At 39.0% G+C, this 25,480-nt stretch overlaps 1 protein-coding gene across 1 annotated transcript; it reads left to right on the top strand.

Annotated features, from left to right (window-relative positions):
- Positions 1-4: 4 nt before the first annotated feature.
- LOC120111029 (polyadenylate-binding protein 2-like) lies at positions 5-24,849 on the top strand. Its single transcript, XM_039127315.1, has 6 exons — positions 5-163; positions 242-344; positions 3,551-3,621; positions 23,914-24,105; positions 24,202-24,329; positions 24,417-24,849. The coding sequence occupies exons 1-6, from the start codon at positions 41-43 to the stop codon at positions 24,463-24,465; spliced, it is 666 nt and encodes a 221-aa protein (XP_038983243.1). The 5' UTR covers positions 5-40; the 3' UTR covers positions 24,466-24,849.
- Positions 24,850-25,480: the final 631 nt, after the last annotated feature.

Genomic DNA, 25,480 nt, shown 5'->3' with positions numbered 1-25,480 from the left:
ATATGAACAGAGAGCCCATGGGCATTTGGGCAGCGGAGTGATGGAGGAAGAAGAACACGAGGTGTACGGCCAAGACATCCCCGACGAGGGGGAGATGGAGGGCGACATCGATCCCCACGGCGCCGACGTCGACATGACCCGCGCCGACGACGACGCCGTCAAAGTCTCTCTCTCCCCCCTCTCTCTCCTTCCCTCTGAACCCTAACCGTAACCATAGTGCTGACGCTGATCCCCGATACAGGAGCTCGATGAGATGAAGAAGCGGCTTAAGGATATGGAGGAGGAAGCCACTGCCCTACGCGAGATGCAGGCAAAAGTCGAGAAGGAGATGGGCGCCGTTCAAGGTTCCTTCCTCTATTCTTTCCTCTAGGGTTTTGTGATTTCCTTCGATTTTATACGGATTACTGATCAAATCGCCTTATCTTTCGTCAACTGCCCATTTTTTGAACTGCTTTCGCCTAATTATCGCTTTGTGGTGATGGTATACTGATATACTCAGCAGCATCTTTCGGGTTTTGCCGTCAAAATTTGAACTTTGAGCTGATCCGTTTCTAAATTATGTTTTTTGTTCCTTGCCTTAGTTTTATCACCTCAGAAGGCGCAATTCTGTTATGATCAGTGGGTATAATCAGCAAAAGTTCGTGTCTTTGTTTATGTAGAAATGATAGAAGGCAGGGGCTCTAGTTTGTGCTGTAGAGAACTTATTATCTTTGTTTTGCTCGAAATTAAATACAGAAGAAACACTGTCAGCTTCATTTTGTTCACACATGTCTGCTCTTATGCTGTTTTGTCATACCTCACCTGCCTTGGTTCTCCTTTTTTTTTTTTTTTTTGCTTGCGTCCTCTAGATCCATTTTCTGATACTGTGATCTGCTAGAATGAGTCAGAGTATCCATGCATCCCGGCATACCCATCTAAAAACCAAAATGTGCTTCTTTACCTCCTCTTCATCTTCATAGTTTATAACATTTCTGATACTGTGATCTGCTAGAATGAGTCAGAGTATCCATGCATCCCGGCATACCCATCTAAAAACCAAAATGTGCTTCTTTACCCTCCTCTTCATCTTCATAGTTTATAACATTTGCACCTCTGCACCCCCGGGTGGGGGTTGATTATTTGACTATTTCCATCTACCAGACTCCATGACTTAGCTGATATCTCCCTTTCTTCTCCCTAGGGGGGGGGGTGGTGTTGATGCAGCCATATATTATGCAATCAAGTTCATGGAGACAAACATTCTAATGACAAAACTAACAATAAGAAAAGCATGATATGTTCATCACAAATGCTCACATTGAGTCATTTTAACAGCTATTGGTATCTTGTGATATGATCAATGACAACCTACAATGATGCCAATGTTCGCAAATAGTGGACCTCCCTCCAAGACTGTTACTTAATGTTATCATGAATATAACATGTAATGGCTGTAATTTGATAAGTTGACTCCTTGCTGGATTTGCCTGGAAATGAAACAGTGGATGTTATATTGGCACTCTTATATTCCGTTGCTGTGGTAAATAATGGAAAATAAAAGATAACCAAATGCATCATTTGCTTAAACCACTGTTCACCAAACCAGAAAAAGTTATTCCTATCTGGCATCGGTTTTTGAACTAAAAATATGATTGTGTCAGATTAAACAATGAAGTTGTTGAATGTGGTTGTTGTATTCTGTTACAAAATGGCCTGTAGAATGGAATATCAGTCTGCTAACAAGCATCACTTATACTCTTCTTGGAATACATAACATAATGAGAGCCCTCTAAATCCATTATAAGGATGTTATGACACAACTGCTATTTTAAACTTTATAGCAGCTTATGTATTTTTACATTGAATATATTTTTAGTAGTTTTGTATATATTTTTAGAATAGTAACTGAATATTATGTTTCAAAATTGTCCATTAAACCTAAATTCTGAATTATTTCTCCCTTAAAGTACTTCTTGTCTCTCTTTGGTTTAAGCAGAAACTTTTGGATTTATTCATGTTCATTTCATATTCATCAATGCTAGGATACATACTCGACTTTTACATGTTGGAAAGAAGGAAAATGCAAAAAACATGGATCAGATGCCCTCCCTCGATCTTTTCCTTGATTCAATTTTCCCCCTATTTGACTTAGCAACAGAAAATTATCTCGATTGCAATTTGGAATACAATCATAGTTATTAGCCTGGATTGGATCAGCTGGTCAGATAGGCATATCCGAGCAAGCCAAGCCTAAATCTGGTTCAGGTTTATACCTGGACTGATGTGGCATTTGGCCTAGTACAACCCACCAGACTTGACCATATCTCGCTTGACCTGGTCATGTTCAGTGACCCAGGCAACTCAGGCGCCCCACTTCCTCAAGAGGGAGAGAGAGAATTTCAATTTTAATTGGTCAATTCTCAAAGCTAGATCCTTGGCCAAGAGCAAGTCTTAACACCATCTCAACCCATGAGGCACAATGCCGGCTTGTTTAATATTAATGTTATGTTATATATATATATATATATGTATATATATATATATATGTATATATGCATAAATATGTATATATGCATATATATGTATACATACATACATATATATATGCATAAATATGAATATCAAAATCAAATCCTATGATCTCAAGACTTAGTTTATCAATTTTTAAAAACCATTTTTTTAATATTAACGACACATGAAAAATAATTGTGATTCATTTCATCCACTTTGGTGGTTTCAAACCTTTAATATCTAAAATAAAAGAAATTCTCAATAAGTTATGCAAATTTTCCTACATTATATCTATTTTCTATAATATTCAAAAAAAATTCAATTTTTTAAATATTTCTGTCTTGACTGATTGGCCTGGTAGTTACGCTAATAACCCAATTAGACAACCCCATAACCTGGTTGATGTCCAATTCAGTTTTGATAACTATGCATACAATTGGTCTGGTGGAGAGGAAATAAGGGATTAAAGCTATCAAATGAAATAAATGATTTTGCATATGTTGGGATTAATTTATGTTACTTTCATGTGCATGTCACATTGGGGGAGAAATATCCAAAGATATGGCTTATGGATTTTGTCATATTATTCCCTTGTTCTATATCATGTTGAACTTTAACTTATACATTATCACTATGCAATGGAAATGGACCATGAGTCCTTAATCTCTCCATGCCTGCATAGGCACTTCATGGATGTGGGTTGGAATATACAACAATTTAGGTAGGGTGGACCTAGTATTTTTTTACCTGTTATAAATATTTTTATCCACCAACTTGATAGTGCTCTTTTTCCTCTTCTTTCAACCAAAAAAGAACCTAGAGAGCATTCTTGACATTTGCACATTAAAACATCGAATTCAATGAAAATGTGAAAAATCTTAGCTTATCTTGCACCACCCAAACAGCTGAGATTGTATGAATTGGAACTTGCATTTATTCTTGGTCTGTTTCTTTTTTTTTAACATAATCATTTCTTATTGACACAATAATCATCTTTCTCATTTTTTTCTGCTATTGATGTTTATACAATGATGACCTTACACATGTATTCCTTCCACAGATCCTGCTAGTGCTGCTGCGACTCAAGCAAGTAGGGAGGAAGTTGATTCTCGATCCGTTTTTGTTGGTAACGTGAGTTCAATTATCCTTATATCTTTTACAAAATTATTTAATCATTCAGCTTATCTCCATATTTGACATGTTTTCAATTACCAAGTAAAATTGTCATTTGCCATATTAAAATATAAAAAAATGTGGAGATATTTTGTTGGCTATCTCTGTTGCTTATCTTTTAGTAAGGATTAAAATAGTGTATTGTTCTTGTGGAATCAAAGGCCAGCACAATACATCATATAGTGTAGAACCCCTTGAACATTTGGTACCTACTGGGATAAAAGGAAATGTAGATGTTGTGCACATGCTACCAACATTACGTGAAGCTTTTATACTAATGGGGCTATCAGAAACTAATTTTTATGGGTTACCTTGATTTCTAACATTATAAGATAATGGTTTTTGTCATTACTGTGCCCAATCTATAGATTACGCTCTCAAGCCCTCATATAAAGGCGAAAAATGTAATTCAATGGGGAAGATATTTAGCCTGCCGCAAATGCAAATCAGAGCTTTTCCAGTGGTCAGAATGGGTTTGGAAGGGAAGGAAGTAATGGAAAAACCACCTAATGGATTCCATTGCCCCCTCTGTTTCATTCTCTCTCTTTTTATCTTTTACAATGAAAAGAATAAAAGAGGTATCCTGTTTTGGTCTTTGCTTTTAAGAGAGGAAGGGAGATCCCATGTCTGTCTTTGTTTTTAAGAGAAGAAGAAGATGAGGATACTTTTTGTGTTGTTACCTTTTGCTACTTTTTGGTGATGTGCCAAATACCAGTGTTTTGTAAGTGAGAGAGGGGCAAAGAAGCAAACTTAATCCAAGTTGACTTTATAGTGAGTTGGAACTGAAAATAGAGCCACTTTGATTCTTTGTGCTCTATTTTACTCACTCAACTGTGTTTTAGCTAGTGTTAGATAGAAAAGAGGCTCCAGAACTACAGTGAGGAGATGATGAAGTATCATCCTAGATTAGATCTCCCGTGGAGAAACTAACTCTGCAAATAAGTTCCAGATGACAATGGGAAGGAATGAATAGGGGGAAACTTAGGTTTTGCTAATTTGTTCAGCTAAAGCCTAAAAAGTAGTGTACCTTATTGTCCAATTTGGTTTGGGGGTTGTTTCCCGAGGGACAAGGATTGATATGCTCATGTGGAAGTTTTTGCATCTCACAAGTGAGAAAAGTGGCATAAATAAGTTTTGGCTATCTAACATAGTTTTTGGGTTTACCTTGAGATAATAAGAGGAGAATGCCTTAAGTAAGAAGGACCCATTTGGTTTGTGGGAAGAGGAGGGGGGAAAGTACGGTCAATGAAAAAAATAGAGAAATATCTCATATTTGGTTAGATTTCCACATTTGATGACAAAGAAAAACCCATGTGCGATGTAGGAAAGTTCAATTCCTACTGGCTGGCAAATGGGGCAATTTTTTTTCAAAAGTTCTCTTAAGCTTTTAGATAGAATGGGGTATGGTTTTTGCTTTTATTAAGGGCATAACAGATATTTTATATAACTTTCCGAGGAAAGTAGATGCTCAATCAAACATAAGCCACTCTGCAATGTGCTACCTTTTCATGTTCAACTAAATATGCAAAAACCACTTTCTCCGACATCATATACCTAGGCTTCAGCTTCCCAGAAAAAAATATTCTAGTGAGGAAAAATTCTTCCCAAAAACCAAATGAGTCCGAAAGGTAAAACAAAAAAGATTATCTTATCCTCAATAGCAAGAAACTTTGCCTAAAGTGCAACAAACATCTTACAACTTCTTAGGAGTTTCGCTATTGCATCTGCTTACTGAACACATCCATTATTTATTTTTCTGAAGAGAAAAAGAGATTTGTTTCCCCATATCTACAAGCATATCTGCACCTATGCACCCACTTTTGCTTTAGGTAACTAAGATCCAATTATGATTGTTAAAGTAATTGCTTGTTTGGTCTGGCAGTTGTTGTTCTCTGCTAAAGACCAGGAGGATAGCTTCTTTCAACAATGTAATTTTAGTAGAAAGAATTAATGCCATCCATTTTTTCTTAATTCTTTCTTTGAATCGAGGAGCAGTTTTTTCTGTTAATCCTCCTTTGGCAGTTTACGCAGCCATACTTCCTCTTAGAGCTTGCAGGGTCCAATTAATTTTAGCTATTTATTTATTTGACTCTTACAATTCATATTGGTTTCTAACCCACTAGGGGTACAATTTGAACTTAATATATATTCTCAAAACCCATCTTTGACAGAAAATTTCAACCTATTGCTTCTCCAAGCTGTAACCTAGCATTGTAAATCTTATATGTTAAATATTCTTTGAATACAGTTACTTAATGTATTATATTTGTCTCTGTGCATAAACTCGTCCATTTTGGGCATGAATGCATCATTGTTTTAAAATATGGCGCATGCGAATATGTATGTGCCTCCATATACATATGTGGTCCCTTGACCACATTGCGTTGCCCATATGGGTCAAAAAAAGAGTTTCATTTTGGACAAGGCAGCAGCATAAACAGTGTACTTTGCATTATGTGGCTGCATATGTGCCCTACTTAACATTCTAAGTCAAAAACACTCCATTATTATGCGGGCCCTTGCATATGTAGCAAGTCTAAGTTGATAATTAGGTTTGACGTGGTGTGTGGTGGGCCTAGTAAAGGTATTAATAATGTTAATATTGTTCATTATGTATATCTATTGCCATTAGATATTAAGTACCAGATAGTAATCATTACTGTTCTTTATCCAAAAACATTACAATTATTAGTGCTGTTTTTATTGCATTAATGTATTTTATTTTTTTTTAAATAGTTAAAACTGGTAACTACATATGTGGCTTGGATACCTCGTATGGACTGTGTGGTCCCTTGATCACCTGCATGCTGCAGCAGCTTCTTAAAACATTGAATGCGTGCAAGCATGCGTCTGCTTTCTTGTTTGCCAGCTTGTGCGCCAGCTCATCCTGCACTGCCACCTGCTTGCCTGCATGCATCAGACTTTTACTACTGCAGATGCAATTGTAGCAAAATGAATGTTTAATATGCCATTAGCTGATGGCTTTTTCAGAAAAAATATGTTTGTGTTGATAACTGATGGAATTTTTTTTGACCCTCTGAATAATTAGTGTTGATCATCACTGGCATGCAATGTTTCCCCCTGCTTTAAACAGATTAGGGAGAAAGCTTCACTCCCAAAACTTTTGATATTCTGCTTCAGGAAGAATTGATAAAATTCCATATGATTATAGGTGAATGAAGATAATAAAATAATTCTTGGCAGCTGTTATAAATAATCATCATTTTATTGATTTAAATAATATATTGGATGGGTGGCTAGGTTCCTGATTTGCATTCAGCAACAAAGAAATTTTTTTGACTGCTTTTATTTACTTTTTTAATTTCTCATAATGGTCCTTTACATTTTTGTGCATATATGTTTTTAATTCTAAAGTCTCTCTTTGACTGGTTGTTTAACAATCGCAGGGTTAATTTTCATTCTTCCAGTTTTTTGTTACCAAAAATATGGGATTCCATGAAGTTTTGTCAAAAATAAACAAAAGAAAGAAAGAATGAAAGTCATGTATGATTTATTAGAAACAAAAGAAGGGAAGAAAAAAAGGAAAAAAAAACAATAAAGGTCGATAGAGGGAAAAAAATGAGGGGCCTATAAAAAAGCAGCAGCTTGAGTGATATCACTCAAGGAACCAAAAAAGGAAAGAAAAAAGAAAGCATGTATGAAGACCAAAAACAAAACCTGTTCTAGCTCCCAAAAAAACTAAGAAAAGGGAGGAAAACATGGGTGTGGAAGCAGGAAATGTTGGTATTTGGGATGTGGTACTCTGAAGTCTTGGAAGGGCTGAGTAGCCACCCAGAACTTATAATTGTGCAGACGTGCTGAAGTCACTAGCATATTTGGCACAATGACACGACACGATGGGTACGTGCATCTTTAGGTGAGTTGGGAATGCCTTTGGGGCATCTAGTTACTTTCAACAAATAATGAGAGGTCCTGGATCTCATAATTCTTACCTTGATCACTTTTGTCATCCTCTTACAAAATTGTTTGTTTCCTTCTTGCTTATCCTCTAAGCTATTTGACAATTTTTCTTTTTTTTTCAAGTGATATATGTTGAGGATTTGACTGTTGTTTTGTTGTCTTCCTATCATCATTGATATTCACTTTGTGGAAAGAATGAAGTTGATCTATTTGATAGTGCAGTTCTGGTAACTGTATCAAGCTACAGTCAGACAGGTTGGTCACCCTGTTTTGGTGAAAACTGTTAAGATATCTATATTAAAGAGAAAAAGAGATTTCATTGTTGTGTCGTATGCATAGCTTATTAATATCTTTTCATCGGTCTGATTATTAGCATTATGGTCTAGAAGAATATGAATTATTATAATTTTCCCTTTAATTTCAGCTGTTTAGTCTTGTTATGTGCTGGCCTTCTCTTTTACTTCATTATCACTGGAAGTGGTTCCATTTGGTAGCTTTCCAGATTGCCATGAATAACTGTATTACTGTTGGATTCATCCATAATGTAAGTTGTGGGTGTTTTTTTAAGCCCTGGTAATCTAAGTTATACTTTGGTAGACCTGATATGTTGATGCTATTATAACTTACATGATGTGAAGCTATCTGAAGTGAAAAAGTTGCATAAGAATGAAATTTAACATCATGAAGAAAACTATAGTAATAAAAGACCCTGTGGAATTTGAAGTTTGAATTTTCTAAACATTTTTTCTCTTAAAAATGATATGGTTGGAAAAAGGAAACTACTAAGAAAGTGGGGTAGCTTTATTTTGTAGAAGAAGCAGGTTCCAGCTGTTTGGATAGACTAGATCAATCTATGCTTTAAAGGTGGTGGAGTAGCACAATTTTTTTCAAAGGATCTATGAAAATTCGTTCTTAAAGATCTAGAGGAAGTCAAAAATCTAAGGATGAGATGATTGGTGGCATCGCTTAGAGTGTAATTCAGACATTGCACTATTGTTTGAGTTCATCATATACCTATGAAGCATCATCGCTTGCATGGCTTGGAGAATGAAAAATTGGGCTTCTGTGCACTTGTACAGATGCCCAAATCTCTCTCTTTGTTTCTCTCTCTTTTATCTTTTATTTGCTAGCAGTCAGGCAATAAGTGCCGGACACAAATTGTATGCTGATTTAAGTTGCCACATCTTACAATGATTGTGACTCTTCATTATTGTGATTATGAATTAATCTCAACCATACAAATAGAAAACCATTTAAAACATATAAGAACGTCCGGTAACAGTAAATAAAGGCCTAAAAACAGAAAATACTTAAAATTCTGTTATCAAACATGCTGAATATACGATGTTTCTGATCATGTCAATAATGAATCATGAAGGTCATAGATTTCAGCGAACACACATTAGAAACTATTTATTTGTTTAGAATGTAATGGGAAAACAATCTAGCATAATATTTGACATATTTTTTAAAAAATGTAAAATTTATTTTTTTATTGAATCCATATACTATGCCTGATAAAGTCGCCGACTTGGCATATTTTTTCTTCATTGAACATTCTATTTTTACTCCAACCTAGATATGATTTATGTAATAAAATAATGATCAATCAGGTGGTTTGGCCAAAACTGACTAGTTTGGACTAATATTGACTGGCAGTGCCTTTAGGTCTAGGGACTAGTTGAAAACTATGCATGACAAAATCAACAATTCTCTTGATTGTGTGTCTTCAACTATCACATTCTTGGGCTTGATCTTTACTGTCACTAACACCCGTAAGGTGGTCCTGCCAGAGTATAACAGTCTTCGAGATTGTCCACAATGTCTTCTATGTGGACTGCTCATCTGCAGCTATGAATGTCTTGAGCGTAGTGATGTACTAGACAATCCTTTGGAATCAGCCCAAGTTGAGCTTCTTAAACCTATGCCAAATCCTACAATCGTTGATGACATCTTATATCTGAAGTTTTTGAATGCATATAGAAGGAACAATTTATAAAAGATCTTCCAAATTAATGTAGTCACTGACTTTCTCAGGCACAATAAAATTGACACAGACAACAAATAGCATAACTAAGACCACCATCAAGCCTTGTCCTAACTATCTGAAGCTGGCTTTACATGCCCTCCTTTGTTGGGTGTTCTTATTTAGGTCTTTACCTTGTTTTCTTATCTACTGCAACTTCCAGTGATGACAGGGGAGGCCCTAATAGTCATGAAAATCAAATTTGGTTTTATTTCATACTTTGATTTTCAATTATGAGTGGCTATCAACCTAACAACCACCCTCCACCTTTTTCATATATGCTTGGAGACTGGTCTTGGTGGTGTTTGGCACATACATAGAGGTGTTAGATGCTATTTAAACTTGTATTAGCACACTATTCTTATGGTCAAACGTAAACATGGATTTGTCCATCATATTCAATTTTCATTTTGTTTTCTTCATGTGCATTAAAATTTCAGAGAGCGAACATGTTGGGTGGTACGTCATTAATTATACTATACATGTTTCCAGATAGTTTTGTCACCTATATATCACTTTTGACTTTAGAAAGTGAAGAGAATATTGGTCTTTTTCCTTGGATTCTTATATGGACTAGGTTAAAAATTGCCATTTGTCCAGAAGGGCCCTTTTGTTTTTTGGGTAGAAATTACCACAGTTTAAAAAATTGTAGGAATGGATTGCTTCTTTAGGAACATCCTTGTGGAAATATATTGAAATAACTGTCTCATGGGTTATGGCAGAAAAATCGTACTATAAAAACTGGCCACAATAAAGATTAGCCTTAGGGAAAATCCAGGAACACTTTTGTAATGCTTTAGATCAGCATACAAAATTGTTTATGAACTTTGTTGATTTACTGGGACAAGCTCCTAAATTAAAATCAAATTCAAATATAGCTCACACTATTCTAAATTTTTAGGCTGTTTGAGATTTTTTTTTTTTTTTTTTTTTGTTTTATGGGTATGATGGCATTCTAAACCCATCTTATATTTTAAGGAACAACAGCACCATAATAACAATGAAGAACCTGGGTTAATCATTTTACCGTTATATCATTCGAAATATAGCAAACCGATAAAAGGGACCTATCTTGGATATTATATGTCGAAAATGTTTTCTGAACATGGGACAGGGGCATCACGCTGCCAAGTGTCCTGAAGAATTTGACACAACATATCTAAAAGCCTGGACACGACAACACGTCTGCATAATTTAACTGTGATACGGAATATGGTCTTGGGATTTATTTGAAATTATGTGGGCTTCAAAAAATATTGAGACTGTAGGTAAGCAATAATTTTGGGCTGCAATTTTTTATAGGTCCATGTTAGTTTAGTTGTGACTTGTTTGCAGGCCGGTATAGGCAGAAAGTAGGGGTGCATGTTTATTTGCTTCACCTATCTGATTGTGATGTTAAATCCCACTGCTCTTTTTCTTTCTGTTTCTCTCTCGGGTCTCCAATTACCCAACACCCTAGGTTATTAGAGAGGGGGATAGGGTGTCCTTTTGCTTGATTTCACATTGCCCGCAACTTCAAGAGGTGGTTAGGAGTTTAGGGCAAAGGATTTATTGCCACGTCTTCGGGGGGAGGATGCTCTCAAGGTAGAGAAGAAGCAGGTATGGCCAAGCTCTCTCTATCTCCCTTCTTTCTCTCTCTCCCTTCTCTTTCTCTCTTTCCCCTCCTCCTTCCACTCTTTCTTTTCTTTGCTTTTCTATTTCGAACCAGTTCCTTTGTCAGCTTGCACAAAAGAAAGGTGCTGAGAACCCTGAACAAACAGGCTTTGTCTATAATGTACAACACGCAGGATGTGTCTCATGTCGTGTGAACCTGGTGACATGGCAAAATGTAATTTTTGCCATGTCCAGGTAGCAGAACATGTTAATCACCAATGAACAAAATGAATGCCCTTTTCAGTTATCAATGGCCAATAAGGGGCAAGGTTTCGAACCCCAGTTTCATTTTCAAGATGGCTTGCCAATTTTTGTTTCCAGTAGCTTTGGTGGATTTGGAAGTTTCAGCTGAAATTTTATACTACAGTGAAAGAATTAGGGAAATATGAAAAGATCAGGAAACATAAAGCGAATAGAAATGGTAAAAGTTTGTATTACATTATTTTAGAGCATATTATAGTATTTTAAATCTTTGGACATATAGGTTTTGGGGTTATTGATTGCTTGAAAGTTGAAACTATATAAATAATTTTGATCTTTTTAAATCAATGAATTATATTACATTTAAATGTTTGATGACAATCAAATTATTAACGATATAAAAATGTAACTTGGACGGCATATGAATATGAATTCGATATTAATGAATACTATTATATTTAGTTTCAAGTAGAAGCATGTGACTTATAATTTTTAAGGCATGAAAATAAGGCTAAAATTAGATATATTTTGTTTTGATGCCTGTAAAATTTAAGTTGGATCGAGCAAATCTGAGTTCAAATCTTATCCATTCACTACATTTTTGATTAAATATTTTGATCCCCTTTTCTCGTCTTTGACCTGAAAAACTTGTAAAAGTCCTAGAAAAATTTCTTGTGCTTCAGTAAAGCATTTAGTTTCTGAACAAAAATTTCAGAAATACTTCTAGCATTTAATCTAGAGATAAATTTTTCTGGGAGAAACTACAAGACTTGCAAATGGTCCGTTACTAGGATTTGGCCTTGTCAATTTTCTCGAGGGGTGAGCAGGGCAGGAAGATACTACAAGTGACAGAGACAAGGTTGAGAGAGGGTCATGGTGGATATGCACAAGGAATATAAGGGGAAATGGAGGTAAAGGTATCGGGTAAAGGGGATTGTATAAGGGTCCAGTCCATTGTATCCCAAAACTAAGGACATGAGGACTTTGGCTAAAAAAGGGATCTAAAATTTGGGTGGCGGTATGTTGACATGTTATACATCATCTAGTCTTGTCCAAACTTGGAGGCCTTTGATGGGCCAACTCGAGCCCAACTTGCAGGGTGCCTAGTGTTAGATGTATGCCCTAGAAGCCAATTTGGCTGACACATTGTTGATTCTAGGGACATAATTTTGTACTTGACTATTTATTATTGAATAAATAAAAGGCATCTTTTTCATTCATATTGTTTATGTGTCTATGAATCGTCCAAGAAATTAATAAGATGATGATACATATTCTTAAGAGTTGAGAATTTGAGCCATGTATCATTGGTGATTAATTTCTAAATGCTCCTGATCAAAGGATCATCACGAGGACGGTGATCGATCCGATCAGTGCACAGATCACTCTCCTTCTGGATGGACGAGACTTGAGTCCACAGTGTAGGGACACTGAAGTGATAGTGCAGGTGCTTGTTAGAGAACAAGGGTACTGAGCGTGACCAATACAAGAAGTCACTTGGATGTCTATCCACTCGTCAGTGACTTGCTTGATGTTGCAGTAGTGTGACTGGTCCTTTGACCTGCGGCGCTTCGGCTACTCACAGTGAGGTTATTGTAGTTTGACTGCACACATACATGGTCTCTAGCCATATGGGTCCATGCAGTGTAGATTGGCTGCAGTAAGTTCACTGTAGGAGTAGGGTATGCACCTATATGGAATCTATCGACCTTGATAGATAAGGAGAGATCCTATGTGATTTATAAGACTGAGTTCGTAAGACCTCGGCCGGGGCAGTATGCACAGTGGAGAAAGAGTTTTTCACTATCGAACTCGAGTCGAATAAATCTTGACATATGACAGACGATGGGGTTTGACGAGTTGTCCATGACCTCCGTCCTGTAGGGATCCACGATAGTAGGACTGTATCACATGTTAACTGCACCTAGAGGTTCATCATTCCATTCTGCTGGGTAGCCACTACATGCTGCTAGGTGTCACTGGTGGATGGTGGGACTCATAGGGATTATCTTGATGATCGATAAACCCTAATGAGTTGAGTTGGAATCGTTCCAACCCATTGAAAGGAGTTTTCAATGATATAGTGATAGAGATCACAATATATCTCACTACCAGTCAGAATAGAACCTATGGGGTCACACACACTAGAAGTATTGACCGATCCGATGGTTGAAATCGTGATTAGGAATCACAAGAAATCAATTTGATTGATAAGAAGTTGAAGAAGGAAAAAGGAATTAATTAATTGGACTTGAAACAAGAATCCTACTTCGGGTAGGATGACTAGAGTTCTAATTGGATTAGGACTGGGATTCCTACTTGGAATAGGATTCCTCAATCCTAATGAGATTAGGAGTTTTGAATTAAAAATTGGATTCCTACTTGGAGTAGGATTCCTAGAAATCCTAATTGGATTAGGACTTCGGATTCAAGTAGAGTCCTAATTGGATCAGGACTAAAATTAAACAAATCCTAATTGGATTAGGATTCCTTAAGTCCAAATTAATTATTAATCTAATGAATCAACATGACTCCTAATTGGATTAGGATTGAAGAGTTCAATTGAGTCATGGTTCATTCAAGTCCTAATTGGATTAGGACTAGTATAGATTGAACCCAATTTGGCCAATCCTAATTAGATTAGGATTAAACCATGAGAGAGGCACCTAATCCTCTTTGGAAGAGGATTAGGTTAACCAAGTAAGAGGGGCATCAGCCCCTCTCATCTTGGATGGTGCGGATTGAAGGAGAGAGAGGGGCCGGCGCACCCCCCCCTTTCTTTCTTTGGAAAACCATCTAGGGCTCCTACTTTGGAGGAGCCCTTGATGGCTATAAGAAGCACCATGAGGCCGGCGCCCTAGGTATTGGAGCCATCCTCCTCTTGCTGCCGCCACCCTCCCCTCTCCTCTCTTGGTTCAGCCGCAAGCAAAGGAAGAGCAAGGTCCAAGCGTTGGCGTCTTCCTCTTCCTCCAATCCTTCTTCCAACGCAGGGAAAAGAAAGAAGGCTGCAGAAGCTGTGTTCTTCTTCCTTGAGTTCCTTCTTCTTCTTCCTCCTCTCAAGCACTTTCAAGAGTTGAAAGAAAGAGAAGAGATCAGCCATCAAAGGAGTCTTTGCAAGGGAGCTAGCACCCCGGGAAGACAAGAAAGCTTTGATCGGTTCTCTACTTCGTGTGGATACCCGTAGAGGCCGGACGTTTGAACGGCTTCAAACGAACCCTCTTCCAAAACCACGAATTCAGATTCGCGGTGATCATCTACCCGCGCAAGGTGAAGATTTGATCTTCCTATTAGTTCTAAAAGTTTTAATTCTTACCTAATTACGAAAGGTCTCGAAACAAGCGTTCATGCGATGAACGTCGAACCCGTGCATGCCGATTCCGCTGCCATCTGAAAATTTTTGAAATATCAGCGGCATGGGCGGGTTCCCAACAGTGGTATCAGAGCCTAGGCTTCGTAGATTAAGGTAAGAATTAAATATTTAAAGGCATATTAGATCTGAAAATTGAATGATCATGCATGCTGAAAAATTCTGCATGCAGATTTTTCAGGGGTGCTGATTTTTACATGCTGATTTTTATGTGATAAAAAGATGATTCTAATTGCATTGTTAATGGGATTACAAAGTTTAGAATCATGATTAGCATGATCAGCGACCTATGTCATGATATAATCAGTTAAGTTTCAGATCTGAAAATTATAATTGTAGCATACGGTGATGATCATAGGATTCAACCCCTTTTGGTATCAAATGTAATGACCTGCGATGTGATCTGCGATGTCATGTAATTTTTCAGATGCTTGCATGCATCTTATTTGATGTTTTGAGAGGCCTGCGTGCCTCCTAAAAGGAGATGTAAATTATTTTTATTTTTATTTTACATCTGGTTGTATTTCTGTGATGTGATGTACATCAACGATCAAGTTGAAGCAAAGGCATGAGATGAAAGGTGATCTAAGCGGTTGATGGCGATGGGATCAAGAGTTGATCAAGGATCGAATCAAGGAAGCTTGGATCCAATTCAAGAGTTGAAGACCACTTGATCGATTGATGTGCATGTGCTTGTAATACGACCTAATTAGAATCCATGATCATCACCTAGTTAAAGTTTAGCTTTAATTATTGCCGCGATTATAACTGCCTGCAATGCGCCGTTTGCACGTGATGTGAATGAGAGTCGGGTAGATAGGTCTACATGTGATGTAGCAAACCCAATTGAGACCTAAATCAAAACCTCCTCAATCAAGTCGAGAGTGAACCGACATGAGCAAGTCATATTAGATTAATTGATCTAATTGGTGTCTAGGAAAGCATGAAAGGTGGTTACTTAATTAGGACCTTACTCTCTGAGTAAGGGGAGCCTCCCACCTGCTTACCTGGCCAATTGTTCGATTACCTCTTATGAAAGGCTCAAGTTGCAAACACTAAGACCTGATTAACCAATATTAAGTCAATAGGTCTTCCACTGTAGTAGAGCTGCTAAGGCCTTTCTGATGTTGACTTGTCTCGGCTGGATACAGTGGTCAAGTTGCATTGGGGGGCTGGACCTCTCTATAGACATGAGATGTTGTAGGGTAAAGGTGGGGTTGGGCACCAATAACTGTTAGGTGAGGACCCAATGACGACTTTATTCCTACGGTTATACGGTGGGTCTGACTTAACTAAGAAATGAGACCAATAACTGTTAGGTGAGGTCTTCATGGCTTAGAGACCAAGTTGCACTGCAACATGCTTGAGAAGCATTGTACAAGAGTTGTACACTCATCCATCTATGTGTCACCAATAACTGTTAGGTGAGGTGGCATGTAAATTGGTGGGACCGCAGTACCCACTAGAAACCCTAGTCGTGTGGGATTTCCGTTTTCCTACCAGGAGAGTGTGAGGAATTCGAGAAAATAGTGGGAGTCACATTTGTTCTAAAAGACCTTAGGACAGATTAGGATCAAGTACAAAAGTCTAACTAGAATCTTTACTCTCTGCAGATACAATGTCGGCTTCAAACCCTTTGACCCGTATTCTTGAGACCAACCGACTGACCGGAACCAATTACAAGGACTGGCTTAGAAATCTCAAAATAGTTTTGGACTGTGAGAAGATAGGCTATATACTTGATTCAGATATCCCCACATTACCAGCACGTCCCACTGATGTTCAGCGTGAGATGCATAAAAAGTGGTTGGACGATGACATTAGAGTAAAATGCTATATGATGGCATCTATGTCTAATGAACTCCAATGCCAGCATGAAAATATAAAGACTGCTAGGGACATACTGGCACACCTACAAGAGTTGTATGGTGAGCAGAGTCGCACAGCTCGTTTTGAAGTGTCCAAGAGGCTTTTCAAAGCGAAGATGCGCGAAGGGCAGTCTGTCCATGATCACGGTCTGACCATGATCAAGGACCTAGAGGAGCTTGAGAAGCTCGGTATGGACATGCACAAGGAATTGCAAGTGGATTTGATCCTACAGTCACTTCCTGATTCATTTGGTCAGTTTATAGTAAACTACCACATGAATAAGATTGAATGCACTAAGACTGAACTAATCAACATGTTGGTAACTGCTGAGGGAGCCTTGAAAGGTTCAAGGGGCAATGTCCTCGCTGCTGAGTTGACTTCTGGTTCCAAGAGAAAGTCTACTTGGAAGAAAAGGAAGCCTACAAAGAAGCAGAAGAAAGACAAGAAGCCAAAGAAGGAAGTTCAAAAGAAAAAGGCTAACGACAAAGGAAAATGTTTCCACTGCAATGTCGAAGGCCACTGGAAGAGAAACTGTCCTTCATACCTCGAGAGCCTAAAGAACAAGAAAGGTGACACACCTTCAGAAGGTATAGACTTGCTCATTATTGAAACTAATCTAACGGTTTCTTCTACTTCTAGTTGGGTTATAGATTCTGGTTCTAGTGCTCATTTGTGCACTACCATGCAGGGTCTAAAGGAAAGTAGAAGGCTGGCGGAAGGTGCGGTAACCCTTCGGGTTGGCAACGGGGCAAAAGTTGCTGCTGTGGCTGTGAGCACCTACCATCTGCGACTACCGTCTGGATTTAGTTTAATACTTAGAGACTGCTATTATGTACCTGTTGCTAGCAGAAATTTGATTTCTGTTTCATGTCTAGCACAGGAAGGTCATGTTTTTACATTTGACAAAGACTGCTGTTCTATTTATTTGAGAAATAAAATAGTCGCACGTGGTTTTATGATTGACAGTCTCTACCATTTACATATGGATGTATCTGTGAATGTTACCGAGCAAGATGTGAGTGCCAAAGGATCCAAAAGATCCAGAGATGAGATAAACCAAAGATATTTGTGGCACCTCAGACTTGGCCATATTGGAGAAGATAGAATGAACAAAATGGATAAAGATGGGCTCTTAGGCTCATTGACTTCCGAGTCATATCCAGTTTGCGAGTCCTGTCTTCAAGGAAAGATGGCCAGACTACTCTTTGTAGGACATGGGGAGAGGACCACTGAAATACTTACCCTAGTACATACAGATGTATGTGGCCCATTCGATGTGCTAGCCAGGGGACGTTATTCTTACTTCATTACCTTTACCGATGATTATTCACGGTATGGGTATGTGTATCTTATGAGACACAAGTCTGAATCCTTTGAAAAGTTCAAAGAGTTCAAGAATGAAGTAGAAAAACAAACTGGAAAACCTCTTAAGGCTCTTCGATCAGATCGAGGAGGAGAATACCTTAGTGGGGAATTCCGGGACTATCTCAAAGAAAACGGCATAGTCTCACAATGGACACCTCCGGGAACACCTCAACTCAACGGGGTGTCAGAGAGGAGAAATCGGACCCTATTGGATATGGTCAGGTCCATGATGAGCTTCACTGATTTACCTATGTTCCTTTGGGGAGATGCCTTACTCACAGCGATTTATTTATTGAATAGAGTTCCCTCTAAATCCGTTCCTACCACACCGTATGAGATATGGCATGGTAAGAAACCAAGTCTGGGTCATCTCAAGATTTGGGGATGTCCGGCCCACGTCAAGCGACTACAGGCGGACAAGTTAGAGGCTAGGACCATAAGTGCTCGTTTTATAGGATATCCTAAAGAGTCATTAGGATACAATTTTTACGTCTCAGAGGATCACAATGTGTTTGTGAGCCGTCATGCCATCTTCTTGGAAAATCAGTTTATCCTTGATAGAGGCAGTGGGAGGAAAATTGAGCTTGAAGAGAAAGTCTCCGAAAAGCAACGAGTCATGGATCCTAAAGAACCTATTCATAAGGAGCCAGTACACGATGTCCCTCAACCACCTCGTAGATCTAGTAGAGTCTCCCATCCTCCCGATAGATACTTAGGTATACTTGAAGAGGATACTGAGGAAATGTTCCTAGTGGGAGATAGGGATCACATACAGGATCCCAAAACCTACAACGAGGCGATATCTGATATCGATTCCGAGAAATGGCTGGAAGCTATGAAGTCAGAGATAGACTCCATGCATTCCAACCAAGTCTGGACCTTAGTAGATCCACCAGAAGGTATTGTACCTATTGGATGCAAATGGATCTACAAAAGGAAGATAGGTTCGGATGGAGAGGTAGAGACCTATAAGGCAAGGCTTGTGGCGAAAGGGTATAGTCAGCGCGAAGGCATTGACTATCAGGAGACCTTTTCATCTGTAGCCATGCTAAAATCCATCCGAACATTGCTTGCCATTGCAGCATTTCATGATTATGAAATCTGGCAGATGGATGTGAAAACTGCTTTCCTGAATGGATATCTTGATGAAGATATCTATATGGAACAGCCTTTGGGTTTCACTTCCAGTGATGGAGATCACAAGGTCTGCAAGCTGCAAAGATCCATCTATGGACTAAAGCAAGCCTCTCGGAGTTGGAACACTCGTTTCGATGATGCAATCAAAACGTTTGATTTCATCAAAAACGAGGAGGAACCATGTGTTTATAAAAAGGTTAGTGGGAGTGCTGTCGTTTTTCTCGTACTGTACGTAGATGACATTCTCCTGATTGGGAATGATATTCCCATGCTAACCTCGGTCAAGGTCTGGTTGTCAAAAGAATTCTCCATGAAAGACCTTGGGGAAGCATCCTATATTTTGGGAATAAAGGTCTATAGAGATAGATCTAAAAGGATGCTTGGCCTGTCACAGAAAATGTACATAGAGGAGGTGCTGAAGAGGTTCAGCATGGAAAACTCCAAGAGGGGTCTCTTACCCCTAAGGCATGGAATTCATCTCTCCAAGAAGATGTGCCCCAACACATCTGAGGAGATTCAACGCATGAGCAAGATTCCTTATGCATCGGCAATAGGAAGCCTCATGTATGCCATGCTATGTACACGACCTGATATAGCTCTTGCTGTGAGTATCACAAGCAAATATCAGTCGAATCCAGGTGAAGAACACTGGACAACTGTGAAGAATATTCTTAAGTACTTGAGAAGAACTAAAGATTTATTCTTGGTTTTTGGAGGATCATCAGAGTTAAAGGTAGAAGGGTACACAGATTCAGACTTCATGACTGATGTCGATGACAGGAAGTCAACATCTGGATACGTGTTCTTGTGCAATGGTGGTACGGTGAATTGGAAGAGTTCTAAACAACCGATCATTGCTGATTCGACTATGGAAGCCGAATACATCGCCGCCTCTGAAGCTGCTAAGGAAGGCTTCTGGTTCAAGAAATTCATTGCAGAGCTGGATGTGATGACATCAGATGCCATAACACTCTACTGCGATAACAATGGCGCCATAGCCCTTGCTAAGGAGCCAAGGTCTCATCAGAAGTCTAAGCATATAGAGCGGCGCTTTCACCTCATACGCGACTATGTGGAGAAGAAATATGTAGAGGTGCAGAGAGTAGACTCCGCGGATAACGTGGCAGACCCTTTCACTAAGCAGCTGAGTCAGCAAAAGACTGAAGCCCACCTTGAGAAGATGGGCCTAAGATATATGACCAATTGGCTTTAGTGCAAGTGGGAGATTGTTAGATGTATGCCCTAGAAGCCAATTTGGCTGACACATTGTTGATTCTAGGGACATAATTTTGTACTTGACTATTTATTATTGAATAAATAAAAGGCATCTTTTTCATTCATATTGTTTATGTGTCTATGAATCGTCCAAGAAATTAATAAGATGATGATACATATTCTCAAGAGTTGAGAATTTGAGCCATGTATCATTGGTGATTAATTTCTAAATGCTCCTGATCAAAGGATCATCACGAGGACGGTGATCGATCCGATCAGTGCACAGATCACTCTCCTTCTGGATGGACGAGACTTGAGTCCACAGTGTAGGGACACTGAAGTGATAGTGCATGTGCTTGTTAGAGAACAAGGGTACTGAGCGTGACCAATACAAGAAGTCACTTGGATGTCTATCCACTCGTCAGTGACTTGCTTGATGTTGCAGTAGTGTGACTGGTCCTTTGACCTGCGGCGCTTCGGCTACTCACAGTGAGGTTATTGTAGTTTGACTGCACACATACATGGTCTCTAGCCATATGGGTCCATGCAGTGTAGATTGGCTGCAGTAAGTTCATTGTAGGAGTAGGGTATGCACCTATATGGAATCTATCGACCTTGATAGATAAGGAGAGATCCTATGTGATTTATAAGACTGAGTTCGTAAGACCTCGGGCGGGGCAGTATGCACAGTGGAGAAAGAGTTTTTCACTATCGAACTCGAGTCGAATAAATCTTGACATATGACAGACGATGGGGTTTGACGAGTTGTCCATGACCTCCGTCCTGTAGGGATCCACGATAGTAGGACTGTATCACATGTTAACTGCACCTAGAGGTTCATCATTCCATTCTGCTGGGTAGCCACTACATGCTGCTAGGTGTCACTGGTGGATGGTGGGACTCATAGGGATTATCTTGATGATCGATAAACCCTAATGAGTTGAGTTGGAATCGTTCCAACCCATTGAAAGGAGTTTTCAATGATATAGTGATAGAGATCACAATATATCTCACTACCAGTCAGAATAGAACCTATGGGGTCACACACACTAGAAGTATTGACCGATCCGATGGTTGAAATCGTGATTAGGAATCACAAGAAATCAATTTGATTGATAAGAAGTTGAAGAAGGAAAAAGGAATTAATTAATTGGACTTGAAACAAGAATCCTACTTCGGGTAGGATAACTAGAGTTCTAATTGGATTAGGACTGGGATTCCTACTTGGAATAGGATTCCTCAATCCTAATGAGATTAGGAGTTTTGAATTAAAAATTGGATTCCTACTTGGAGTAGGATTCCTAGAAATCCTAATTGGATTAGGACTTCGGATTCAAGTAGAGTCCTAATTGGATCAGGACTAAAATTAAACAAATCCTAATTGGATTAGGATTCCTTAAGTCCAAATTAATTATTAATCTAATGAATCAACATGACTCCTAATTGGATTAGGATTGAAGAGTTCAATTGAGTCATGGTTCATTCAAGTCCTAATTGGATTAGGACTAGTATAGATTGAACCCAATTTGGCCAATCCTAATTAGATTAGGATTAAACCATGAGAGAGGCACCTAATCCTCTTTGGAAGAGGATTAGGTTAACCAAGTAAGAGGGGCATCAGCCCCTCTCATCTTGGATGGTGCGGATTGAAGGAGAGAGAGGGGCCGGCGCACCCCCCCCTTTCTTTCTTTGGAAAACCATCTAGGGCTCCTACTTTGGAGGAGCCCTTGATGGCTATAAGAAGCACCATGAGGCCGGCGCCCTAGGTATTGGAGCCATCCTCCTCTTGCTGCCGCCACCCTCCCCTCTCCTCTCTTGGTTCAGCCGCAAGCAAAGGAAGAGCAAGGTCCAAGCGTTGGCGTCTTCCTCTTCCTCCAATCCTTCTTCCAACGCAGGGAAAAGAAAGAAGGCTGCAGAAGCTGTGTTCTTCTTCCTTGAGTTCCTTCTTCTTCTTCCTCCTCTCAAGCACTTTCAAGAGTTGAAAGAAAGAGAAGAGATCAGCCATCAAAGGAGTCTTTGCAAGGGAGCTAGCACCCCGGGAAGACAAGAAAGCTTTGATCGGTTCTCTACTTCGTGTGGATACCCGTAGAGGCCGGACGTTTGAACGGCTTCGAACGAACCCTCTTCCAAAACCACGAATTCAGATTCGCGGTGATCATCTACCCGCGCAAGGTGAAGATTTGATCTTCCTATTAGTTCTAAAAGTTTTAATTCTTACCTAATTACGAAAGGTCTCGAAACAAGCGTTCATGCGATGAACGTCGAACCCGTGCATGCCGATTCCGCTGCCATCTGAAAATTTTTGAAATATCAGCGGCATGGGCGGGTTCCCAACAGCATGAAGGCCTGGGGCAAATCTGACTGACAGTTGAATGATTAATGCTCTGCCATGTTTCATTTAACTTCTAGTTATTGGTGTGGACTTCATACATTTGTGCCATTTTTTATAATCTATACACATTTTAGCCTGTACATGCATACTTATGCCTTGTTTTATACGTCGGTACTGATTAGCCATGAAAACGATAGACCAGGGATAAAAACTCTCAGTTTATGTCCCTTGATTGTTAAATGTCATAGAAACCATGGACCTGTTAATTTTACCTATCAAAAGAAATCTTGATTGATGGGATCCATCACAACATCCATTAAATGCTCTCGAAGAAACCATGCACACAAATATGTACTTGAAGCCTGATTAAAATTCACCCTAACAATGAAGTCCTTTGTCTCATCGGTTTTGATGCTAAACATGATGCAGCCTCCATCATCTCCCCCAGTTTCCTCCATTTGCTGCACACCACATCCATCCACCACCGACCTCATCTGCCCAAACCATCCCTCCAGCGGCCCACCTCATCTCTTATGTTGGTGAACCGCCAAGGTAAACCTTTCCTGGTCCTCTCTTTCTTGTTTTTTCGAGACCTTATCCTCCCCCTCTATCTCTGCTTCCTGTTTCAAAAGAATGTTGTGTTTTGGTGATGTATCGGACTCTATTCATGGTCCTGTGCTGTGTTATGTCATGTGGACACCGGTACTTAGTGCAAGGTGCCAAGTCTATCATAGGTACCATCCTCATAAACTTCATCCAAGCGGGTCTCAAGAAAATGTTATTATGTTAGAACAACAATACTATAGGAAGAAAGTGAAGTGTGAAAAACTCTATTATCTTTTTGTTATAACGTGCTCTATGCTTGTTATGGGTCAGTGCAAGTGAAACTCGAAACAATCCTCAGGTTCAGATTGATGTCAGGTGAAATGAAAATGTTGCAATTTCAGTTTTGAAGTTGTGGCTTAAACATGAAACTATGAATGCATCTTTTTCATTTCCTGTTATTACCTAACCAGCCATAATTTTATTTTTGTGTTGATTTTAGCTGTAAATGTGACATGCACCCTGCCGAAATTGTTTGCTGTCATCATATGATCCTTTGAACAGTTACTGCTTTTGCCACTTGACACTCTTAACATCTGCTTTGTGCTCATATCACTGCAGGTGGATTACGCATGCACACCAGAAGAAGTGCAGCAGCATTTCCAATCTTGTGGAACAGTAAACAGGGTGACAATTCTGACTGACAAGTTTGGCCAGCCCAAAGGCTTTGCTTATGTGGAATTTTTGGAAGTTGAGGCTGTACAAGAGGCTCTCCTCTTGAATGAATCTGAATTACATGGCCGCCAACTGAAGGTGTTTTGGTGATGGAAGCTTTCGCCCAGTTGATCATTATTTTGATTTCTTTTCCTTGCATCTCTCATGCCTTTAAATGGAGACACTGCTCCGCAGGTATGTGCCAAACGAACTAATCTCCCTGGAATGAAGCAGTACCGTCCGCGGCGATTCAATCCATACTCGGGCTACCGATTTAGGAGGCCCTATATGCCACCGTATTTTTACTCTCCCTATGGATATGGGTTAGTTACATGGTCCTGGATCGTTTTTTGTTGACCATTTTCCTGCTTCAAGCCTATCATTGACAAACTATTTTGCCCTTTTTGCAGGAAAGTTCCCAGATTCAGAAGGCCAATGCGCTATAGGCCTTACTACTAAATGATGAATAGTTCAATTAGGGTAATATGACTGTTATGCTAGCCTGAAGTTGGGAGTCTGTCCCGAAGTTTTCTATGCAAGTGGCACGGGTCCCACTTGATATCGTTACTTCTCTGCTTATGAGCTTTGATGAATGGTGACGAGCTTCCTGTGACTGCGGTTTATTTCATGCTGGATATAGTTTATTTTAATGTTACAACTTTCTATATCTTCGCCAGAAATATGATGCTTTGAAGTATCTTGCATTTATGCACTTTGTCTTGGTTGGTCAACCAGCAAGTTCAGCTCTGGCCAGTGCTGTTTTCTGGGGGTTGGATTTACAGGCCTTCCAAATTCTCCTCCCATTTTATGTTGAATTTTCTTTGTTAAAATGCTTTTCTTGTATGTTGTTGGTTCCCATTTAATAGTGTTGGAAATAGAGCTGGTATTGGATGCAATGCAGAGGAGGAAGAAAGAGTTCTACCAAGAAAAAGAAGAAAAAAAAAAAGGCAAAAAGAAAGAAAAAACAGAGAGGAAAAGTGATTTATTCGGGCATGCTATTAAAGTGACATGCATTAACTGAATCATAAATATATTGAATCTAATATGACCAAGCTCACGAACAGCTTTCTTGTTTGGCAATCTTAACTTGTAAGGATTATCCTTTCATATTGGCGGTTTTTCCCCACATTAGAAGTAGGCAAATGAAAGAGAGAGGAAAGTTTATCTATCTTCTGGATTGACTGGCATTTTATATTCTCTGCCGATAGAAAACTTTTGAGACAAGTCTTGATTTCGACGACCATTGTATGCTTGTACATTATATGTATGCTTTTCTGCATGGATGTATACGAACATATGCAAGAGAAGGCCCCAATCTATATCAGGACTAACTACAAAGATTGTGGTCGAACGAGGGATCAAGTTTTTGAAAAGAAATGTTAAAAATATGATAAGGACTTCATAAGCAGATGGATCGAAGTTAGCATTTAGCTTCTGTAATCCAAAATTTTAAATCTCATGGGGCGGTGTACGT

This window comes from Phoenix dactylifera, chromosome 6 (assembly GCF_009389715.1).
Source record: "Phoenix dactylifera cultivar Barhee BC4 chromosome 6, palm_55x_up_171113_PBpolish2nd_filt_p, whole genome shotgun sequence".
Classification (NCBI taxonomy): domain Eukaryota; kingdom Viridiplantae; phylum Streptophyta; class Magnoliopsida; order Arecales; family Arecaceae; genus Phoenix; species Phoenix dactylifera.
Note: the sequence above shows the minus strand (reverse complement) of the source record. Positions and strands in the feature narration are given on the sequence as shown.

Excerpts from the sequence above, each read along its gene's own strand:
- LOC120111029 (XM_039127315.1), top strand. The coding sequence starts at position 41 with ATGGAGGAAGAAGAACACGAGGTGTACGGCCAAGACATCCCCGACGAG. Across the intron at positions 164-241 it reads CCGACGACGACGCCGTCAAA|GAGCTCGATGAGATGAAGAA; the intron begins GTCTCTCTCTCC and ends TCCCCGATACAG. Across the intron at positions 24,106-24,201 it reads TACATGGCCGCCAACTGAAG|GTATGTGCCAAACGAACTAA; the intron begins GTGTTTTGGTGA and ends ACTGCTCCGCAG.